The sequence below is a fragment of the Rissa tridactyla genome, chromosome 16 (assembly GCF_028500815.1).
Source record: "Rissa tridactyla isolate bRisTri1 chromosome 16, bRisTri1.patW.cur.20221130, whole genome shotgun sequence".
NCBI lineage: Eukaryota > Metazoa > Chordata > Aves > Charadriiformes > Laridae > Rissa > Rissa tridactyla.
This window is the reverse complement of record NC_071481.1, coordinates 2,028,648-2,050,187: the sequence shown is the minus strand read 5'-3', so window position 1 is coordinate 2,050,187 and position 21,540 is coordinate 2,028,648. Positions and strand designations below refer to the sequence as shown.

The following is a 21,540-nucleotide window of genomic DNA, read 5'->3' as shown; positions in this document are numbered from 1 at the left end:
CAGCAGTATTTTGTGCTTTTTTCTTAAACCTCTTTGATGCTATTAGGGAATCAAGTGTTACATCTTCTAGTGTTATGGATACAGAGTAAAACTCTGTCAATTCCAATGTTTCAAATCTCACAATGTAAATAACTGAACCCAAATCCACCATCTTTAGAATCTTAATATAATAAGCCAAATCAGAGCTAAACATTAGTGAAGGATATAAAATCTGGACTCCAGATTCAAATTTTAGGCCTTATTTCATTCTTAGTAAATTAATTAAGACTGTAGAAATTATACTTGAACCCTTTTCACCTCAATGCACACCAGTATATTTTCCCTGATTAATATAACTGAAAAGAAACCTAGGAGGGACAGATTTCTCTTATAAAATAGAAACAAAATAATTTTATGACATTGATTCCATTTATTATGAGTAATTCAGCACTGTGCTAAAAAAAAAATCACTTAAGAACTTTCTCTTTGTATTGCAAAGGCAGTTTCTTACACTCTCAAGTTATTTCACTGCTATGCAAAGATACTTTTTCATTTTTCAGTTAGCTAAAAAGTTGAGCATTCAACTAATCCATCATCTTTACTTACCATGCTGGCTGCTTCAAACATCTCCTGCTCCATATAGCGTGTCAGATCCAGATTCCAGCTCTGTCTCCCTTAGGGACTAGTAAATCAGCCAGTGCAAATCCAGAATTCCTAACAACAGAAACAGTACATTTTAGTTCCCAGTTTCCAGATGCAACATATTTCAAGATAACTTATACACTCAAATCCAGTGAAAGAAAATAGTTTTGACATTTTTGTTTGTGCTGATAGGTTTTAAAACCTTAATTAGGTCCACATATAAGAATAAATTCACCATGAGAGCCATTAAGAACGTTTACAGCTGGGCATGCAGCAGAAAACATACATTAAGAATAATATTGAGAACTACCTCTCCAACAACTGAAGTCTATCAGATTTTGTCAAACTGGAGATACAGTTGACAAATAGGGATATATAATTCTTTTAGTTTACTCCTTGTGTTTTCCAACTTCTGTTAAAGTGCTGCACAATCTCAAAGCAGTGACTTCCCAAATAAACAAAGAATCAAGTTTCACAGCTTTAGAGAAAAATTTCACTGTAGATTCTATTTCATCTGGTACTGTACTTCAAATAATTATTGTTGAGTATTTACAGTTCTGACATCAGCTATTATCCTTGATAGGGGAAAAAAAAAAAAGGAAATTGTTGCTATAAAAATACACAGAGAAACCACATGCCAGGTGAGATTTTTAAAAGAAATTTCAAGGAGATTTAAAGGTTCTTGGCTTCTTAGAAGTACTAACACATTCAGCAGTTTCCAGGGACTTTAGTGGATTTATCAATACTTCAGAAATAAATTATTAATTTAGGATTGCAAATCAGTATTTAGGAAGATGATTTTTATGGTCCTGTTTTTTGAAGGCAGAGCTTGCTGTATTTCCTTGATTAGAGAATTCTTCATTGCATCATTGGAAGCCACCAGTTGGGGGCAGGGGAAGATGGTAAACAACTTGCACTTTTTAAAGGCTGAATATTACAAGTATATTTGACAATGACAAAAACAATTCAGCACATTAAAAAAAAGGTATTTGAAACTATTTTTAGGATATAACACTTGCATATTTGCTGCAATTTATGGAGTTGGCATACTATGTACCCAGTTTTAGATTACTGCATACACATACTAATTCAGGAAAACATATAATGAACTCTGCTCTCCCCCACACTACGTACACAGGAGTTAACAGTTTTCCTCTCAGTTTCTTCAATTAACTCAAATGTTGGTTGCAGAACTTGATGGGATTTGGTGGCTTCTAATGCCAGCCCAGATCTCCAGACCACAGCTATTCACAGCTGATCATCAAGAGACCAATAAATAAATAGCTAGTATGTCACTATTATATATTAACTATCTCTTACTGTTACTATGTCACAATGTTACAAGTTCAGTTAAAGTTTTTAAGTCAGAGTAGAAAGCACTTATTGTACTTCTTACTCAAAGAGGCAATAGAACTCTCTATTTTGGTCAGCAGCATTAAACAGTGGAAAGTCAACGGCTGATGATGATGACTAAGGTTAAACTTCAAAAGAATGTTAAAAATTATGACTCAGGTGAATGAAAATATCAACCACATCAGAATCAACTGAATGGAATAATCCATTGTAGCTTTATTTGTTGTATCTTTCACAGCATTTGTGGTGGGTTGACCTTGTCTGGCTGCCAGATGCCCACCCAATTGCTCTCTCACTCCCTCTCCTCAGTAGGACAGTGGGAAGAAAATAAGATGAAAAGGCTCACGGTCAAGATAAAGACAGCAAGATTGTTTACCGATTACCACCACAGGCAAAACAGACTCAGGGAAAATTATATATTGCAAATAAAGATAGGCTTGGATAGTGAGGAAAAGATAAATTAAAACATCTTTCCCTCTATCTCACACCCTTTTTTCACAGGCTCAAATTCACTCCCTCATTCCCAACTGCTCTACCTCCTCCCAAAGTGGTGAGGGGGATGAGGAATAGGTGGGTGTGTGTGTCCATGCGACACAGTTCCTGTCAAGAGAACCTGCTCCTGCACGGGCTTTCCATGGGCTGCAGTTCCTTCAGGAAATATCCACCTGCTCTGGCATGGGGTCCTCCATGGGCTGCAGTGTGAATATCTGTTCTGCTGTGGTCCTCTTCACAAGCTGCTCAGAAATGCCTGCTACATCATGGTTTCTTCCAAAACTTCTACAGTCTGCGAAGAAATACCTGCTTTGACATCTGGTGAACCTCCTCCACCCTCCTCCTTTTCTCACCTTGGTCTCCACAGGATTGTTTCTCACACTCCCCCGCCCCCCCCCCCCCTCCCCGCCCCATTCCTCACTGTTGTGCTGTGTTTTACCCCTTCTGAAATATGTTTGTGCCACCAGCTCTGCTGACAGGCACAGCTTCGGCCAGCAGCAGGTCTGTTGTGGAGGCAGCTGGAACCAGCTGGTCCAGCACAGGGCACTCCCTGGCCTCTTCTGTCAGAGGCCACCCATACAGCCAGCCCATTCTCAAAACCTTTTCAGGTCAGCATTAACAGTTACTTCAGTTAAAATATTATTCAGAGGGAAAAATCCATGAAGAATAAAATTTTTTGCTCATAATTTTATCTTTATGTTGCTTATTTAAGAATGGTGGACTCAGAACAGCAGGTTCTTGCATTAGTCCCCTGTAAAATTTATTCTCTCACTATTGTTGTTTCAGAGAATGGGAGAAAGTGAAGGAAATAATCACGATCTTGACTCTCTCCTGACATAACCACCGTAAAATTGAAAGCAATCATATGTTCAAGATAAATACAAATGCTGCTCAACAACTAAACAGTTCACTTATAAAAGTAAAAATCACTTGAAGCTTTGGTAGATAAGTCTGTTGCAAAGTTCCAATGGAAAGCTAGCAAACACATATAGTTAAAATGCTGCCCACGACATCCAGAGTCTCCAACCCTTGTGAAGGTGAATGTCTCGCAAAGAGCAAACGGTATCATCTGTACTTGGACACCCACGACACTAAAATGAGCTTGTCTTCCCAAACAGATGGAAAGATGATATACATTCACTCCGTTTAACGATCAGTTTCTTCACAAAAGCCAAGCTATCATTCTACCTGAACTACTTATCTAGACATTTATTTTAAACTGAAGTCCTGTGAATAACCTTAACTTCCACAAAAATGCATTTTAAGAAGATTTAAAAAACAATTAGGTTTTAGCTATAAACAGGAATATCATGCTTTCTTAATACAGAATGTAAGTGATTGCACTGCTGAGAAAAGGGAAAATTAAGTCTTCTAAGTACCCAATGAACAGGAGTGGAACAAATTTTCCCTCTTCAAATATATCCTTATAGTAATCTGAAGAGAATACTTCCATGATTGTGTAGAGATTTCTTCAAGACCTATTCAATTCCTTATTGTTCAGCTTACAGTGCCAGAAAAAAAGGCCTGTTAAAGTTAACATCTGCTAACTAATCATGAAACAGACCATCACAATATTTTATAGGGTTTGAACATAGCTATGAATTTTGATTACTACCAACTTTGACTGGATTAAAGAAGCGCTTTACTGTGAGTCTTACGAAACCTACAAAAACTTATTCCTTTAGAGGAAATGCTTCCACAAATAAACGTTTTCATTCTGGGTTCTGAAAATATGAACTAGCATTACAAGTATGTCCAATATTAAAGATAGAAATAAATCAATGAGGTGAATTATATTATTTTGATTTTTTAATTAAATATTTCATTTTAGGGTGTTAACATCCTACAGTAGAGATTCTGACATGCAAATATTCTTAAAATGGGCTGCTGCACAGATCTGTTCTTCTGAGTTCCATTCTGTGTTTTACTGCTTGACACCAAGACTACATGCATATATGCTGTATTTTGAGGTTTTCTGATAATTTCCTTTGAGGCGATACATTCATATTTGAGTAAGGCAATACAAAAATCTACTTATGAGGATCTCTTGACCAGCAGCACTCAAGCTGGAACTACAATATTCTGTGTTAACAGTCCCCTCATGCAGAAGTCAACTGGATTAGAAAAGCTTTCTATTAAGCCATTGAGTCTATACCTTTGCATTATGATGGGATTCATTTCTGCTCTGTGCTTAACAAATTAAAACCTGCTGAATAATTCTTTACTATTTCCAGTGACAAAGTTTAAACTAACTGGGATTATTCTCTTATGCATACCGTGCATGCACACACAGTTTGTTTCTTTTGCTATCTTTCCAACTTTTTAATTCAAAAATACTTTCCCTTTAAAATTATAAATCCACATTATTAAAACCAAAAACCTCTCCCTCATCACAAAAAGAAAAATCCATTACAAGAACATTCGATACCTCACAGTAGTTCCGCGTTTGATTTGAATGAACAGCTCCCTTCCTTCAGGAAGGGTCTCAGTCAAATAGCTGTCCCCCTTGCTCCACAGAACTATGCATTCTAGGAGAACCGAGTACTCAGAGGATGCTAAACACTATAGTCAGATCATATTAATCAAAAGAGGGACAACCGAAGCATTATGTCAAAGACTTGTTAATAACTGGAGAGCATAATGAATGTACGTACCAGCAGGGAAGCCATTGATCCACAGTCCATCACAGATGTCACCAGAACAATTAACTATAGCACCCCATTCATTGAATACGTCATTTCTCCACTGCCCCTTTAAACAGAAATACACACGGATTTTAAATTTCGACAACACCACAGCTAAATTACAAAGAAGGGATTATTTCAGCCAATTTTCAATAGCGAAGTGGGTGGTCCTCAAGGCTTTTTATAAATACCCTTCCAACATTTGTGTGAAAAGTTGAATAGGAGACCACACAACAACCAAGGATTATGTGGCACTCCTCTAAAGGAGAAAGGGGGGAGAATCAAACAGTTTTTGCTCAAGGTTTGTTACTGTGGGATACTATTATGTGAGGTCCTTCAGTTCATATATTACATCGCATTAAATTACATGGCAAGAATGAATAACTGCTTTGTCACATACAGAATCACACATTATTTTGCTTTTTAAAGATTGTGAAGAGTGAAATAGTGTACCAAACTCAATTCCAAAAAGCTTCAGTTAAATCTGGACTGCGTTTCACCCAAGATATACCCTTTCCATAAAATAAAAGTTTAAAGATTCCTAAGGCTGCAAAGCCAAATACAACAGAAGCTTAGGTATGAGCCAATTAAAGTTTCTAGCAACATTAAACTTGCACACGTAATCATGCAATTTAATATTACATCATGATGAACGTGCAGTTTTTCAAGTGTACCCTTTCCTACTCAATATAGTATAATCTTGAGATTATTAGTTCACAGCCACAATTTTGCTAACATTAACTGACAGCAGAGTCAACAGATTCCTCTTTGTGGTCCTATACTACAGGAGGATAGGAAAATTTGTTAGACATTTCACAGGTATTTGCTGACAGGACAGGGAAGGTCACAATCAGGAATGTTGGTTTCAGTTTCAGATGCGAGAAGAAAGTATAGTATTGTATATGGTAGTATGCGCTTTTATTCCAACATACATGTAAAAGTCATCTTGAAGCACAGAGCTGGCACTGAATATTATTTTGAATTGTTCCCGTATTGTTGGAAGAGTTTACAATTGAAACTGATAAGGAAATTATCAGGCAACGATCCAAGAACAGTCAAAAGTCCAGGTATGGTAAGTAAAACAACTCCGTAACAAATACGTCACTTGTTTTACGCAGTACTAATTCCTGTTTAGCTATCAGACAACTTTCTTTCAATGTTAGAGTACCTAGGGAACTAGAAAATAAGAACATTTAAAATCCAAAGTGATCATTCTTCTATTAAGTTGGATAACTGGCTTTTCATGTGATAACAGCAGAGGTACCAAATAAAATGCTACTATAATTCTAAAAGGTGTGCGAACCCAGCTGAAACTCCAGATGGATATAGTGGCTAAAGTTCATCACTTTGTTTACACCTTTAGCAATTAGAGATGTAAGCTAGAATATAAAAGCAAAGAGAAAGCAGTTCTTTGGAAATATCCTTCTGATACTGCTTGCTTTGGTCTATTCCTTCCATCACATTAAAGCACATGATGCTATCTTCAGCAGTTATCCCAGGGACAGCACTATTGTTGGTAACTAATGTACGCAAGCTTCAAGCTCCACTGGCATTTTCACAATCTTCTCTGCCTTGTAGAAGAGACCTTTAAAACAGTAGTCAGCTAGTCATACTCCTACATACTTCTCAGTAGAAAACTGGAAGAAGGTCTAGAAAAAACTCACTGTAACTGGAATTGTACTCAAATCATAGGGGCTTTCATCTTGCATCACTGTATGCAAACACGCAATAGGATTCAGCTGTGTCCTGCTTCCTCTAGGGAAGCAAAAAGGATGGGGGATATAAAATATGCAACCTTTCTCAGTACTTCCTTATCACTACCTGTAAAGGCATTGTGCTTGCTTTCAATCAATTCTTATGATTGCCTACTATTAATGTCACTCATTCTCTTAAGTAATTAAGCCACCTCTTTCTTAGATTTGCCTTTGTCTCTCTCTGGCACATTTCCTTGTCTAATCCTCTTTTCCAGATGGCATAAGGATGAGAGATAAGTGTTGCTAAAAGTTGCTTAGCAATGCAACACATGCAAGGTTTGGAAATGCTGACGTCCACATAAGCACTATCTATACATCACACATTTATGCAGCGAAACAAAGGCGTGAACAACCAGAGCAACATAGGGGCCTCCAGAAAAAGAGCTACCAGTTAGTACACAAAGGGGAGCAGGAAATGGAGAAAAAGAAAAAGCTCCAAGCTTCCAGTGATGGGCTGTATTATGCTGTGGGTTTTTTCTCATTTGTGTTTGTTGTTGTTTTTTTTAAACTGGAACAGGAAATTCTGCTATAAAACAAAACCCTTGAGTTTCAGTAAGGTCCTGTATTTTCCATGATTCAGAGACATACAATGCAGTAGACACAAAGACATTGCGATCTACTAATAGAGGCCAAAACAGAAAAAGAAATTCATGAAGAAAAGTAACTGATGAAGGCAAAGTTGTTTATCATCAGCTGGGCATCAACCACAGAAATCCTCCTATCCTAAAAATCAGTAATAAAGAATTTATTCTGGTAACTGCACAATGTAATTGTGGATTGTTTCTAAACTCTAAAGTAAATATGTTTATATGGAATTTATTTAAACAACAATTAAATGTTACAGGTAGTAAATAAGAACATTTAGTACATGAACAGTAATAATTTCACAAGGTCATATTATCATATTAATTCAGTTTTTCAACAGCTACTTAAATAGGTTAGCACAACTCATTTTGTGTTTAAAAAACCTGAGAGATCGGAATTTATTCATCCTGGGTGACAACTTCAAAACAACTCGTTCTAAGAAAACAGCTGAGCAGTAGTGAATTAACTACAGAAATTCGCATGTAGCTTTACTAGGGATAGTTTCTTACTAAGCAGGATTTTTCAAATACTAACTTTGATGGACATTTGTTTATGAATATACAAATAGATGTGGTAAATAGGTCATAAGTACTTACCACTTCGTTTTTATTTCAGGAAGCGATTTCCAGTTAATTGATGAGGTTTCCATTTTTCAGTCAGTGGCTACTACACTTCTTATTGCAATTAATTCTGTTTATTTCAAATTCAATTTTGCCTGCCTCTACCAGTATATGATTTCCACATGCTCTAATTTAGGCTTTTATCAATCATTTTCATTGTTTAGCTTCAACCATTCATCAAACTTATTTGCATGTGCCTGATCTTAAATATCATGTTAAAATTACTTAACAGATTCGAGTAATGACGGAACCATGCTTTCCTTTGTAAAAGTCTTTGGCATTACAGCATACAGCCTCAGTTGACACTAATTTAGACGAACACATCCATATTTAAATACACAGAATTAATTCTCCCATATCTCGACTACTTACCAGGCTGAACACGTTCAGATAGTTCATTCTATATGGCCTGTTTCAAGAACTTGGGAGAATATACATCTATTTCAAGAACTATAGTTTCAAATGTAAATCAGTTTATGTCAATACACACACGAGGTTTTATTTCCCCCTCAAACTTCAAAGAGGTCTGTACATTTCAGAAAGTTCTTGACACTCAAATAGTTTTAATAAAAGAAAACACACGGGCTTAATACACATAAAAAGACAACAACTTTTCAATGCTTTTGATCCTTGAATAAGGAAATAAATATAAAGTATTAATATAATTTTAAATCAATACATATTTGAGAATAATGTTTTGCTGGCATTTTTTATATAGTAACTTGTGTGATCTGACAGACTACCTTATCATCAAATCAGCGTGCACTTTGGAATAAGACCAAAACCTGAAATTCTGCAGGCACTTCAGTACCCACTTTAAAGAGAAGTTTCTTCCACAATCATTTTTTTTCATGGGTTTCTTTCTAGTTTGATAGTTTTCATCAAAACCTTACTTTATCCTTCTCTGAAGGTCTTTCAAAATCCATCTTCTGAAGTGAAGGTAACAAGCAAAGCCCTGATGATTTCTCTGTTAGGCTGAGTCAGGAAAGCCTTCAACAGTGTTTCTCTTTAGCAAGACAGACTACCGTAATACCAGTCTTTCAACAAATCCTCAGTGTAAAATGCTGTATATTATGGCAAAATCTAGATAAACTACAGAAATAGCAGTTTGGTTGAGATTTGGTTTGCCTTTTTTTTCCTCCCCACCTTTACTGGTCTTTATTCTTACATGAAGACTGCTAATTACATCTTCCCACTGTCTTCTTAGCACATCTTATTATCAAGCATCAGAACCATGTATCAGCTTAAGATCACTAAAAACCACTCAAGAAGGCAATTAAATATACAGATTACGCATTCAGAAACATGTTCAGCACACTTCCAGGCCACTCCCGGGACACAGTAATTTCTAAAAATTACTAGAGCTATGAGTGATGCAGTAGTCTGTGGTCCTATCCACAAGCAATTAAAATAGTAGAGCTCAGCATTTACTAGTAGGGAGACTCATTCACAGTCTTTATATCCACAATAGCTTTATTTATATTTTTATACCATATATATCATTATATTGTAATTATAATCAAGATTTGGGAAGATTTATTGCATCTTCAAAATTTGTATTATCATCTAGTATGCAGTATAATTCTGAAAAACTGAAATTCCAATAGTTTAAATATTTGCATCAGAACTGAAACAACTATAACTCTTACAAACAGGTAACTCAAATGGATTCTAGGGGGAGGGCAGGAGAACAAAAGCCTGCAGGTGAAGAAGCCCATAAGGCTTGCCACCTGTTTAGTGTGGTTAACAGGTGTATCAAACAGCAGGCCTTCCTCTGGGAAAGAAGACAAACTAAACACAGCCAAAACATATGAAGAAGTAGCAACGGGGACAGAATGGAACACAGCATCTGCTTACTGGGACTTTTGCAGCAGCCAGAAATGAGAAATCACAGAACAGAAACACTTTCATGAAGAAAATGAGTCTTTTACTTCCTTAACCTCCACAAACTTCATTGTTTTCTTTCATTCTCAAATGCGTGCACATACAAATGCACTAAAACCAGACAGGCCACCACAGGTCACTGGGGTTTTATTTGTTTATTTATTCAAATCAGCAGCTTTCAGGGGTGTTGTTTTATGTTCCCTAGTGTTCAGTTATAATTTCTATCTAGCATCTCTTGACAGCATTTTTACCCAATTTTTAAATGCTTAATTTTACATTTAAGCAGTAGATGAATTAGAGTTATTTGTTATTATTGGACTCCTCTATTGACATAGTTATAATTATTGCTTGTTTACTGGACATAAATTGACCTGAATCTCTGAAGGTTCACAGACTACAATATGCTATTAACTGGCTGAATCCACATGCTAAAAATTTATCACTTGCAAAAGCTTGATCTAAAAATCTAGCCTACAGTTAAAACTGAAAAGGTAAAACAGACAAATTCAATATTCATGCCATTATTCAATCTATCCTGTACCACATAGAAGTAATGCTAGAACAATACCCTAGAGCCTGAAATATTTGCCCATGTTCTTCTTGTTCTAGCAGATTACTTCAGTATGTCCAAGGTACTGTTTCACTAAAGGAAAAAAATATAAATCAGATTTTTTCAAAATCCCTACAGTTACGCACAGTTTACAAGCATAGAACTATTTGTACAAAGTATGGGTACACTAACTGATTAGCAATAAAGTTTAATATTCACCAAGCTATCCAACCATATGAAACAAACTTCCAGATCTCATGCGCAAAAGTTTATGTGGACAAAGCAGACAGAATTTCTAGACCTGTAATTTGAGTTTTGTAGTAACTTGCCCTTTTTTGGGCGCAGAACCAAGTCTTACCATTTGCGTTATGACTGGGTTTGTATCCCCTGCTCTGCCCATACATAATTCTTCTAATTAGTTTTCACATATTTCCTGTTTACTTCCATATTACGTAGGCGCATGTTTTGCTGGAGTTGTACCTTGATTTTTTTTTTTTTTTGGACTTCAGAGCATACTGATCTATTACCATATCTGTCCAGAATGTACTGGTATAAACTTAATAAATACTGTGTACACAAGCCCAATGGCTAACCGGTCACATAGTTTTTGTCAATTTTTCATTGACAAAAACAGATCATTAAAGCAGGTGGTAGATTCTGCTAGTTACTTGCACTATGTCAAAACCAGCTGCTGAAAAAACAAGCAGTACTGAAAATTTTATATCCATTAAGGTCATGATTATTATTCTCAAAGTACATTATTGTTAGCTTTCTAATCTGAAATACACAAAGTGACCAGGGATACTATAAATTTTGTCAGAGAACAACAGAACCGTAGAAGACTTAAGATCTGAGACAGTGTTCGGGGCAGAAAGACAGAAAGGAGAATAATATACTACCACCACTCAGGGGAACGGCTCTACAAACAGCACACTGAAAGAAATCAGAAGTGTAGAAACACGTGGCTAAATCATTCACTTGTAAGGTTAGGTCACAGGTATGTCTTAGATCCTTTTCAGGAGGCTGGTTAGCTCTTTTTTAACCTGGTAATAAGTTAAAAAAGAAATTTAACCTACTATTTTGCCTGAAAAAAAGTATTGATATGTTTTTATTGTTTTATGTTAAATTATATAACTTGAAAGCAGTACATGCTGAGTAAACAGTTGCATTAAGTTGTTGTCTTTTGTTTTCTGCATAATATAAATAGTAGCTCAACCAACAAAATACTGTTGTCAGTACTATCAGGATTTTTTTTTGGCTAAAGTACCTTGTCACTTTTGAGCACATATCTAGCATAAACTTAATTATCATACTAAATGCTTACAACCCTAGAGACAGACCAGTTACTGAACAAGTGTAAGCCTGAAGAATTTACTAATCCAGTCTTAAAACAAATGCTAGAGAGTCACCCAGTGGTATAAAACTGTGTGTGCAGGCCCGTGCACACAAATATATATATATAAAGTATCTGTCTTCAATGTCTCAAGAAGTGAGAAGCTATTATAACCTGAGCTTGTGGAGCGCTTCATACAAGCACAAGTCTGCATATGTGTGCATCTCTGAAGGACTGAGACTGTTATCAAAAACTGATCATACGTATTTCTGGTTTCTACCAGTAACACATTTGATTAACTTTCTGAGGTGACTGAAAGTTAACTCAGCCTAAATTGTGAGGCCAACAAGAAAATCCGAAAACTACAACTCTTCAATAAACACCATGAAAGACTGCCAACTTGAACTAAATCAGTTTGGATGCTTATGATATGTATTTATGTATCAGATTTTAATGAGTTTTTTTTCTTTTTTTTAAAGGGTATGTAATAGTTACAGGCTCACCTGATGCCTAGTATTGAAATCCATTCCCCACAGTTTCTCCATTAACAAACTTGCCTTCATAGTAACTTCCATCTTTAAAGAACAGCCTGTCCTGACCTGGAAAATAAAACAGTACTTCCAATCCCTTTTAACAGACAAATTTGCACCTCTGTTTTCAACTCAAGTCAAAACTTTCTCTATTTTTCTCCTTTACATGATTAAATTTATACATATGTATTGTTAGCATGTTCACACACTTTAGACTTAAGACTTACTGTCTTAGCATCTAAACACTGACCCCAGCTGAAAGGATTTACAAAGTATATACAACGCAGAAATCCTAAAACCACTAAATCAAGTTTTTCCCTATTGGCTCTAACAGAACAGAATAGAACCACAATTGTTAAAATTCTTGAAGTCAAGGACCTGACTTTCACAGCAGTCTGTAAGCTCTACATCTGTCCCAGTTTTACAGGTAATGACCACTTACTATATTGTGTAAAAAGGAAGGATCCATTTGCCTTCTTATTCTGTCTTATAGCATACAAAGAGCTTAAGATCTACAAGTGAAACTATTTTTCAAAAGAAAAAGAGGAAACTAAGAGGACTGTTGGAAGCTCAATACATTCCTGCTCCTCAGGCCCAGGCCCTGAGCAGACCCCGCAGACCCCATTTCTTCCAACAAGCCCTACTTGAGGGCCCTACGCACAGCCCTGCCCAGCACACAAAGAGAGAAGACAACTGAAATTATTTAAACAATACAGAAAGACTAGGCTGAATATTAAACAACTAGTAATACAAAAGTAAGAGTGCTAACTTTACTCAGGGATACCTATTTTAAAGTCTCAGTATAAACAATTACGTGAAGATAAGTATATTACTTTGCTTACTATTTATATTTACTTTACATTGTAACGGGAACCTGGGCTCCTAAATACCTAAAGGCACCACTAGAAGCGTTCCAGACAACGCAGAGAGCGGCAGAAGCTGAAGCGTTAGCAATTGCACTGCCCCTGCATAAACCAGGAACGCTGCCACAGAAAACACACCAAACCCATCGAGGAAAAGCATTTGTATTTACATTCGCCTCAACACCGGAGCTTTATCCTCACGAGAGGCCGGATTCGGCAGCAGCAGGAGGAGGAGACTCGTCCTCGCCCTCAGGCGCAGGGCCGGGCTGAGGCGGGCCCGCCCCAGGGAAGGCTCGTTACCACAGGCGGGGCGGGCAGAGAAAATGGCGGCGCTCCGGAAGCGGAAGCGGATTTCTCCCCGCCGGTGACGCCACACTCGGTTCTGTGGAAGCTGGGGGGAGGGGGAACGGAAGGAAGAACCCGGCTTGGGTGTCTGTGAGTAGACGGAGCCCCGCGTCGGCGACCCGGACGGGGCTGAGGGCGGCTGGGGTGGGAGCTTGTGCCTCTGGGCTGGTGGGCGGAGGCGGTGACAGTTCCCGGTCGGGAAGGGCCCCTCCGGGAGCTTCTGCGGGCTTGGCCGCCGCTGCCGTACCCGCGGCCTAGCTGCTCCGCCGGGGCCGCTGCCGGGGGACCCGTGTTCCCTCTCGTTAAGGTGCTGTTTGCTCTAAAGCCCTTCACAGGCCCTCCTCACCTCAGCGGGCCTCGCTCGGGTCCTCTCCGTTTGGTCTCTGTGCCGATACAGCGCCGTTCTCCTGCGCTCTGAGTGTCCCCACAGCGTTGCCTCAGGCCCCCCGCGTTTCTCTGGGGCCGCGCTCGGGGTGCGGAGAGCCCCCAGGGGCCGGGCAGCTGCTGCTGCTGAGGCAGCCGCCAGTTTCCGACAGGCCAGGCCGCCGTTGTAATGGATAAAATCAAACAGCGCCTTTTTTAGAGTTAAAAACCAGTTTGCACAACGAACGGATTATTTTCCTGTGGTTGTCCATTCACCCTGTTGTTGATAAATTGCTTTAGTGTGTTGCTCTTCAAAGGCGTTTCCACTGCGAGATAAGGAAACTTGCATGAGCAGGAAGGTGTTTTTGCTAGTTATGTGCTTCATTTCTGTTTTAAATTTAAGAATGATCGTGATCAGAGAGTTGTCTAAAAATTCTGTACGTCTTTGTATGTAATGAAGTGAGGCTTAAGTTAATATGTCTTTACAGCCCCAGGTCCTGTCTTTTTTAAGAACTTGGCGATGCAGTGGTATTTGTAATGATGTTACCATAACAATTGTGGTAAAAGGCATAATTGTTGAAGGTCATACATTTGCCTACTTGGTATTTTTCAGCAGAGAAAAACGTTTTAATATGGTTTAGTTTTAGTACCAGTCTGTATTCTGCTAGTAGCAAACTATTCAATTGTTATATTAATCTTTGTATATCTTTCTAATTATTGGCTTTACTGAAGTGGCTGAAGGGTTATCGTAACTCGTTATGCTGAATAGTAAAGTCTTATGTTACTTATGAAAGAGGGTTTGCTACTGTTTAGATTTAATTATTCCCTTAAACCAATAAGATCTGACTAGGGTTCTTAACTGTAAACTACCTTCAAAGCAATGCCAATGACTGCTTTTCTTGATAATAGTCTAATTACAGATGTTCTTTATGAAAATGTTTTAATGTGATAAAAAATATTAACCTAAATTCTAAACTATGTCACGTGATATACTTCAGTCTATGCTACTTAAACTGAGCCAGTGAGAGGTTTCTTTTCAGTAAAACAGACAGCGTTGGTTGTATTTCTTGGTCTCGTACGTAATCACATACAGTGTAATTTTTTACACCAAGACAATTGCCTACTCCGTCATAAAGCCATCAGTAGCCTTAGATATGTGAATCTTCACTTGATCTGCATAGGTTAACATTTAAAAGATTGTAATGTTAGGTCTACTTATAGCCCATATCGCTATGGATGTCTCTGTAAAATTAATTTTGAGAACATGGGAGTTTTTATGTTTGTGATCTTCAGAGAATTTCTATCTGATCAATAGATTGAATATATTTTTGTTATGGTTTTATACTTCAGGACATTTCAAAAAAAACCTCAAAATAAAGCACAAAATTATGCTCAGCTAATAATGCTGAGTAACTTCTTCCTTCTGCAGTGCAGTGAATGGGGAGAATAATAATTACTTCCTTTTGCCTGTAATGAAAAAGTCCATATCTATATTGTATGAGTTTCTATTTGATTTTTTTTTTTTTAGCTATAGCTTGAATCAAAGTGGACTGAAGCTCCTGAAGCCTCATAATGAATCCCCTTATCCCTTGAAGTGGAACAGGGCTCCCTTTTTCTACTTACTAATTATTCCATAGGATGTAGTTTTCAGATGTTTACAGAAAGAAATGTACAACTTCAAGGTTCTGTGCCTCCCCGGATTGTCCTCGGTCTCAAATTATTTTCTGTATTGCAATATTTAAGATAACTTACACTTTTCTCATTTAGTGGTATTTCATATATCTTTATTATCATCTGAGGCTCTTGAGATATTAATATAGAGCTGAAAGTACTCCCACTATCCCAGAGTTATGTAGTCCCACCCACAGATGGGGACTCCAGGAAGTAAAGTCAGGGATTGCTTTTGGTGATGTGGCAAAAATGTTTCTGTTGAGGATCTGTTTTATTTTGTTTGCTTTATATCTTGAAGTGAACTGTAAAACTTAGTTGAGCTTAACTGAAAAGAAAAATAAAGATCTTAAATTGGTAGCAGAAGCATGTACTAAAAAATAATTCCCTTCGTTTTTTTTTACTTGACTTCAGAACCATGGCCCTTTTACTATACAGTTTTGCTCATGCGTAAAACTTTTCTGTGACTGCTAAGCTTTTTGAGTTCAAGAGATAGATAAACTCATTGAATATTTCTAGCAGTGGGCAGTGATTTGGTTTAGGTACTTACGGTAGAGTTTTCGTCTGTAACCACTGGTGTACAGAGTCCTGAACTTAAACTTCTTCACTATCTAGTTACTCAATAATTAAAAATCCTAAGCAGCTTTTAAAAAAATATTTATTTTAGTTTTGTTCTTTGCCTCTAGAAACTGAGGTGACAGGAGGGTGGTGCTGCAGTTCGTATCTCAGTGCTTAGATGTTATAACTCTTGCCTTATCAAGGTGAAGATGTCTAATAAGGCTCATTCCTGCATTTCTGTATGGACCTTTTTTCCCCTCCCTAAAATGGATTGAGTCCTGTCTTGCCTTTGTAAAATATACTGTTCTTTGCTTTGTTCACAATATCTTTTGGAAATTAGTATCTTTGGGAAATTAGCATCTTTTGGAATAAACGTCCTCTCTTTAAGAATTAAAAATAATGTTTCAAACAAGGCAATCCGAAAGAGTATCATATGTAAATGCTGGTTCAGATAATGTGCCGTAAAGCTTCACTGAGCTTAGATTTTTGTTTTAAATGTTACCTATGTATCATGTTTTGTTTCCACAGCAACCATGTCAGAAGGGGACAGTATTGGTGAGTCTGTGCATGGAAAGCCTTCTGTGGTCTATAGATTTTTCTCAAGACTTGGACAGGTTGGTTTTCTGTAGAGTTTTTCTGACTCTATTAGAAGCAGGTCTCAATGAAACTTCTTAAACTCATTAGGTTTTGGATCAGTTGTTGAAATACTAAAATCTATACAAAAGATTTCTTTTGAAGCCTTTTGAAAATAGGCAACAGATATTAATATTATAATACATAGCTTAATGGAATATTTAATGTGTGTATATGTGACATTGCACAGTGAAAATATATGTTGTTGTCAAAAAAGAGGAGTGACTTTGGATTTCATGTCAGATTCATCTTAAGGAAAATAAACCTGCATAAAATATTGAAAATTTAAATTGCTTTACAATGCCCCAAGCATTAAGAAATTATGTTTTTTTGCCTTTGTAAAAATACAGACCTTTTCAAATGCTTGTATGTTTATGTTTAATTATTTGTTATAAAGGATATAAATGTTTCATGTTACTCTCCTTCTCGAAATACTCTTCACAAATGCCTACTATTTCTAATACTATCCTGTAACAAACAATATTCATTGTGCATCATGTATTTTACACATGTACACTTTATATTTCTTCCTAGATCTACCAGTCCTGGTTAGACAAATCTACTCCATATACTGCAGTGCGATGGATTGTAACTTTGGGTCTGAGTTTTATCTACATGATTAGAGTTTATTTACTGCAGGTAAAAAAAAAAATGGATTTATTGCTAAAGTAGTTTCAGTTTCATTACTGTTCTGTTTTTTGTGTTGAATGTTTTTGAAGTATGGTATTACTTCGGAATTACAGATGGTGTCACATCACACACAGTAGAAGGTAAATTAGTCTGAAGTAAGAACGCATCTTTTTGGTGTTAAACTTACTGCTTCAGAATGGAGAATGTGTGACTGCTTGAGGATATTAATCTGATGGCAACAAAAAGTGGAAATACTCCATTGGTTCTGATGAAATTATATAATAAACCTCTGAAAACTCAGTTGCAATTAAGTTTTTACTCTTATTTTTAAAGCTATGTTAGAACATGTTCAGGAGCCAATGGTTACCTTCTGTCATGCAAACCATAAAGAATTTGCTTTTTCGGCATTTTTATCGCTGCAGGTCAGTTATTCCCAAAACCCGAAGATTACAGATTGAATGTGAAAGCTGTGCAGGTGGTAGTAATAGGAACATTTAGGAGACTGAAGCCTGCAAAGCTTTCATATTAAATCTGTTGATAGATGAGGGATTTACACTGTTGTCATGTTCTAAGGCTTGTTTTGATTAATATATTAGGTTTACAGTAGTATGCCTTAGAAAACGTGGCTTAAAAAGGCGAATAGATTATTTTTTTATCTATATTGTGTATTGCAGTAAGTTCAGTCAATATTTAGGTAGCTTTAAATGGAAATTGTTACATTTGTTATCTGTCAGTATACAAATAAAAGAAATAGATTCATAAAGGTGCTTTCATCTTTTCATAGAGTCAGAATGCTTATTTTCTATAGTGAGAAATTTTAATATTTCATTTAACAAGTCCAGAAAAATTTTGTGCTAATGTGAGGATGTAGAAGAGCACTTACAAAGGAAACAAAAAACCAGGTTGTTTAGCCTTGTTGAAAAATAAGTATCTGAAAATGTTTTTCAGGAAGACTTTAATCTTAGCTCTTTTTCCCTCCCTGCTTCAGGGTTGGTACATTGTGACATATGCCTTGGGAATCTACCATCTAAATCTCTTCATAGCTTTCTTATCGCCAAAGGTAGACCCCTCTTTAATGGAAGATTCAGGTATGGTGAATAGTTCATTTTGCAATAACTTTGAGTTATTGAGTAGTGTAAAAATGTGTGATTTCAGCATGACATTGTATTTTTAGACTTGCAAAAAATCTATACAACTTGAAATCAGGAGTTACTATAAAATCTGTCTTTTTTTTTTCTGGACTTAAACATATTCCATATTTTGTTTTCTATGTTTTGAAAGGTTTATGTGACTGAAGTTCTCCCCATAGTAACTCAAGTGACCTGGCACTCATTTCTGTTACCTGTTTTCTTTTGGGAAATCAATGTTAAGTTACACTAAAAACAGCCACTGTAACTGGAATCTATGTGTAACAGTGAAGGTTTTCCTTTTTCTTTGTGTTTTTTTTTTTTAAGGTAAAAAGTGAAAAAAAAATCTGGAGTCTGAATAGTGTGGAAAATAAATGTGAGGGGGTTTGTGGTTTGGAGTGTTTTTCCTGTTGGCTTTTTCTTTTTCAGATGATGGTCCTTCCTTACCTACAAGGCAAAATGAAGAATTTCGGCCTTTCATTAGAAGGCTCCCAGAGTTTAAATTCTGGTGAGTGGATCCATCTGCCCATGCTGTTTTTGAAAAATATAAATATCTGCATCAAATTAGCGGTTGCCGGTGTTGAAAGATTAATTGTTAATATTATTTTGAAGGCACTCTGCCACTAAAGGAATCCTGGTTGCTATGGCATGTACGTTCTTTGAGGCTTTCAATGTTCCTGTTTTTTGGCCAATCCTTGTGATGTACTTCATTATGCTATTTTGTATCACGATGAAGAGGCAAATCAAGGTAAGTTGCCAAGAATAGATAGTAGCTCCTGTGATGTCAGAATTTACAGTATTGTTCCAAACTGTCCATCCAGTTGAGCACTTCAGAGGTGTTAAATGTATTGCACGCACTTCTTTTAATAGAGGAACTTGAACAACTAACACTTGAACATTAGTTCAAGTCCTGCATATTTGCAACTTTGAGCAAATATAGACAATGGAAAACAAAAATACTTGGTAAAAGAAGTCTTCCTACATTATATTACAAAACCTTATGCTTGCTTTCAAAAGGTTTTGCTCTTAGAATTCAGTATCTGGTTTTTATGCAGGATGAGTCTTACAATTTCTCATCCGCTTCCTTTCTTCAGTTAACTGGCTATTTTTAAGGAGGAGGTCTTGCAGGATTTCTGATGGGTGAAAAGGGAAGTTCTGACAAGTTGGTGTGAGAAAGTAGATGGAGAGAAGGGGACAAAGAACATAGGCAAGCCATTCAGGCCATTTTTAACAAATTACTCATGGTTTGTTGGCATTTTAAAAAAAGAACCATTTTTTTCCCCCAGACATGCAGAATTTTGCATAGGTACTGTTATTCAAAGTTGTAAATTAAAGATTAAAGGGTAGTAAAGAATTAACACCTGTGTGCTCTCTCCAGTTTCCTGTGATCTCACAATCAGTAATCGTCACTGCACTGTATAAGTTGTTTGATATACCCAAATTTGAGATTTGTAAGATTGGGCACACCCAATCTTATAATCAATACTGTTGCATGATCAGCTGTTTCATTACCTTCACAATACTGAAGAACTGCCTTTCTAGAGGACTTTATAATTTGCAATGTGTATTATAAAACATTTTTGTAAATATGTAAGTTTCTTGCCTCAAAAATTGATCTTTTCTCTTTACAGCACATGATAAAGTACAGATATATACCCTTCACACACGGCAAGAGGAAATACAAAGGGAAAGAAGATGTGGGAAAGACCTTTGCTAGCTAGAAGATGCAATCAACCTGTTGACCAATTCTACTTCTAACTAAAGGAACGATTTTGAGCCATTGTAACAATGCCTTTTTTCTTCATAAAAAAATGATTGAGTGGTGACAAAGCAGTTGAATTTTCATTTTAAGAGGATCTCGCTATTTTTATCTGAAATATCAGTTTCTTGAAGAAACTGGCATTCTAACCAAATTGCATTGAGTTTATTATCTTTTGTAAGAAGTTGGAGAAACTTTGGATAATCCCATGGATTTGGGATAATGTATTTTGTTCAAGATCCATTGCACTGGAGAGATTAATGGCTTAGAGTTGGATATTTTTACATAGTTCTCTTGCTCAGTATGACCCTGAAGTGCTGTGCACGTATATGGAGGAAAAATGTAAGATGGCACACATGATGCTGTTTTCTGCTTCATGGCTGTGTGCTATTTTCATAGAAAAATTCAGTAGACCTAAATAGATGCAGAACTTAAGCCAGTTTCCTAAATGCATGGTATTACTGAGTTTAACCAACCAAATATATATAGGAGTAAGAAAAAAATACTCATATAGCTTCTAAAGCAAGTCATTTGTGTTGGGTTTTAATGCCAGTTTCACCATTACATCTCTTAGCAGATGCTAAAATTGGACTCTCTCATGATCACTCAAAACTGTGCTCAAACTCTATCACAATTTCCTTTGAGGACCTGGAATTATAAAAATATATATTTTAATTGTTATTAGTTGGAGTTTCTTTCATACTTAAGGGTTTCTTCATTAATTTAAGCTGACTTTATGCAGCCTTTTCAGAATATACCCAAAGTGGTCACAGCAGACAAACCGTGTGGGTTTTAACACAGCTTTTCATTTTCTATGGGGAAAAAAAAAAGAGAGATAAATGACCTGCATGTAAACTTTTTCATGTGATACAACTGCAGTTTTATTAAGTGACTTTTTAATTCCAAAATTTATTAAAAGACAGTGTCCCCCTTTACTTGTTCTCTATCTTTATATACCTATATTGATCTAACAGTATTTATGGCTCCTTTTCAATAATGGTTACCCTCAATTTGTCTTCATGCAATGCCTTTTTCAACTCTTCAGGGAGCATTCACTTGCAGAAAGTAGGAAAAGATTAGCTCTTTGAAGATTCTGAATGGAGAATAGTGGCAACTTCAACAGACACCTAAATGGAAAATGTATGTAGGAACCCTTTCATCTAATTTTGTCAAATGAAGTCATTATGG

General features: G+C 36.6%; 1 protein-coding gene and 1 long non-coding RNA gene across 8 annotated transcripts in view; one reads left to right on the top strand and one right to left on the bottom strand.

Moving 5' to 3' along the window:
- LOC128918325 (uncharacterized) overlaps positions 1–13,579 on the bottom strand; it is a 46,988-nt gene extending 33,409 nt beyond the window's left edge. Inside the window, exons 1-5 of one of the 5 annotated variants that reach the window (XR_008469502.1) lie at positions 13,440–13,576; positions 12,380–12,475; positions 5,121–5,217; positions 2,588–2,758; positions 586–693 (exon numbers count right to left, since the gene is read on the bottom strand). This is a non-coding gene — a long non-coding RNA (uncharacterized LOC128918325). Of the gene's footprint in view, positions 1–585; positions 694–2,587; positions 2,759–5,120; positions 5,218–12,379; positions 12,476–13,439 lie in introns of all 5 variants that reach the window. The other 4 variants (XR_008469500.1, XR_008469501.1, XR_008469498.1 and 1 more) reach the window with 4 other exon arrangements.
- On the top strand, positions 5,884–21,287 carry RER1 (retention in endoplasmic reticulum sorting receptor 1). Of its 3 annotated transcripts, none has more exons than XM_054222397.1 (7): positions 5,906–6,222; positions 16,732–16,758; positions 17,371–17,475; positions 18,455–18,554; positions 19,023–19,101; positions 19,206–19,341; positions 20,225–21,287. In XM_054222397.1, exons 1-7 carry the CDS (start codon positions 6,007–6,009, stop codon positions 20,312–20,314), a joined length of 753 nt encoding a protein of 250 aa, XP_054078372.1. In that variant the 5' UTR covers positions 5,906–6,006; the 3' UTR covers positions 20,315–21,287. The 3 variants fall into 3 exon arrangements, with proteins under 3 accessions (XP_054078374.1, XP_054078372.1, XP_054078373.1); XM_054222398.1 differs by lacking the exon at positions 5,906–6,222 and adding an exon at positions 13,640–13,704 and having other exon boundaries at positions 16,732–16,817; XM_054222399.1 differs by lacking the exon at positions 20,225–21,287 and having other exon boundaries at positions 5,884–6,222; positions 19,181–19,318.
- The last annotated feature ends 253 nt before the right edge of the window (positions 21,288–21,540 follow it).

Coding starts and splice junctions, on each gene's coding strand:
- RER1 (XM_054222397.1), top strand. CDS start 6,007: ATGTTGGTTTCAGTTTCAGATGCGAGAAGAAAGTATAGTATTGTATAT. Junction 6,223..16,731: donor CAGTCAAAAGTCCAGGTATG/GTAAGTAAAACA, acceptor TTGTTTCCACAG/CAACCATGTCAGAAGGGGAC. Junction 19,102..19,205: donor CTCCCAGAGTTTAAATTCTG/GTGAGTGGATCC, acceptor ATTATTTTGAAG/GCACTCTGCCACTAAAGGAA.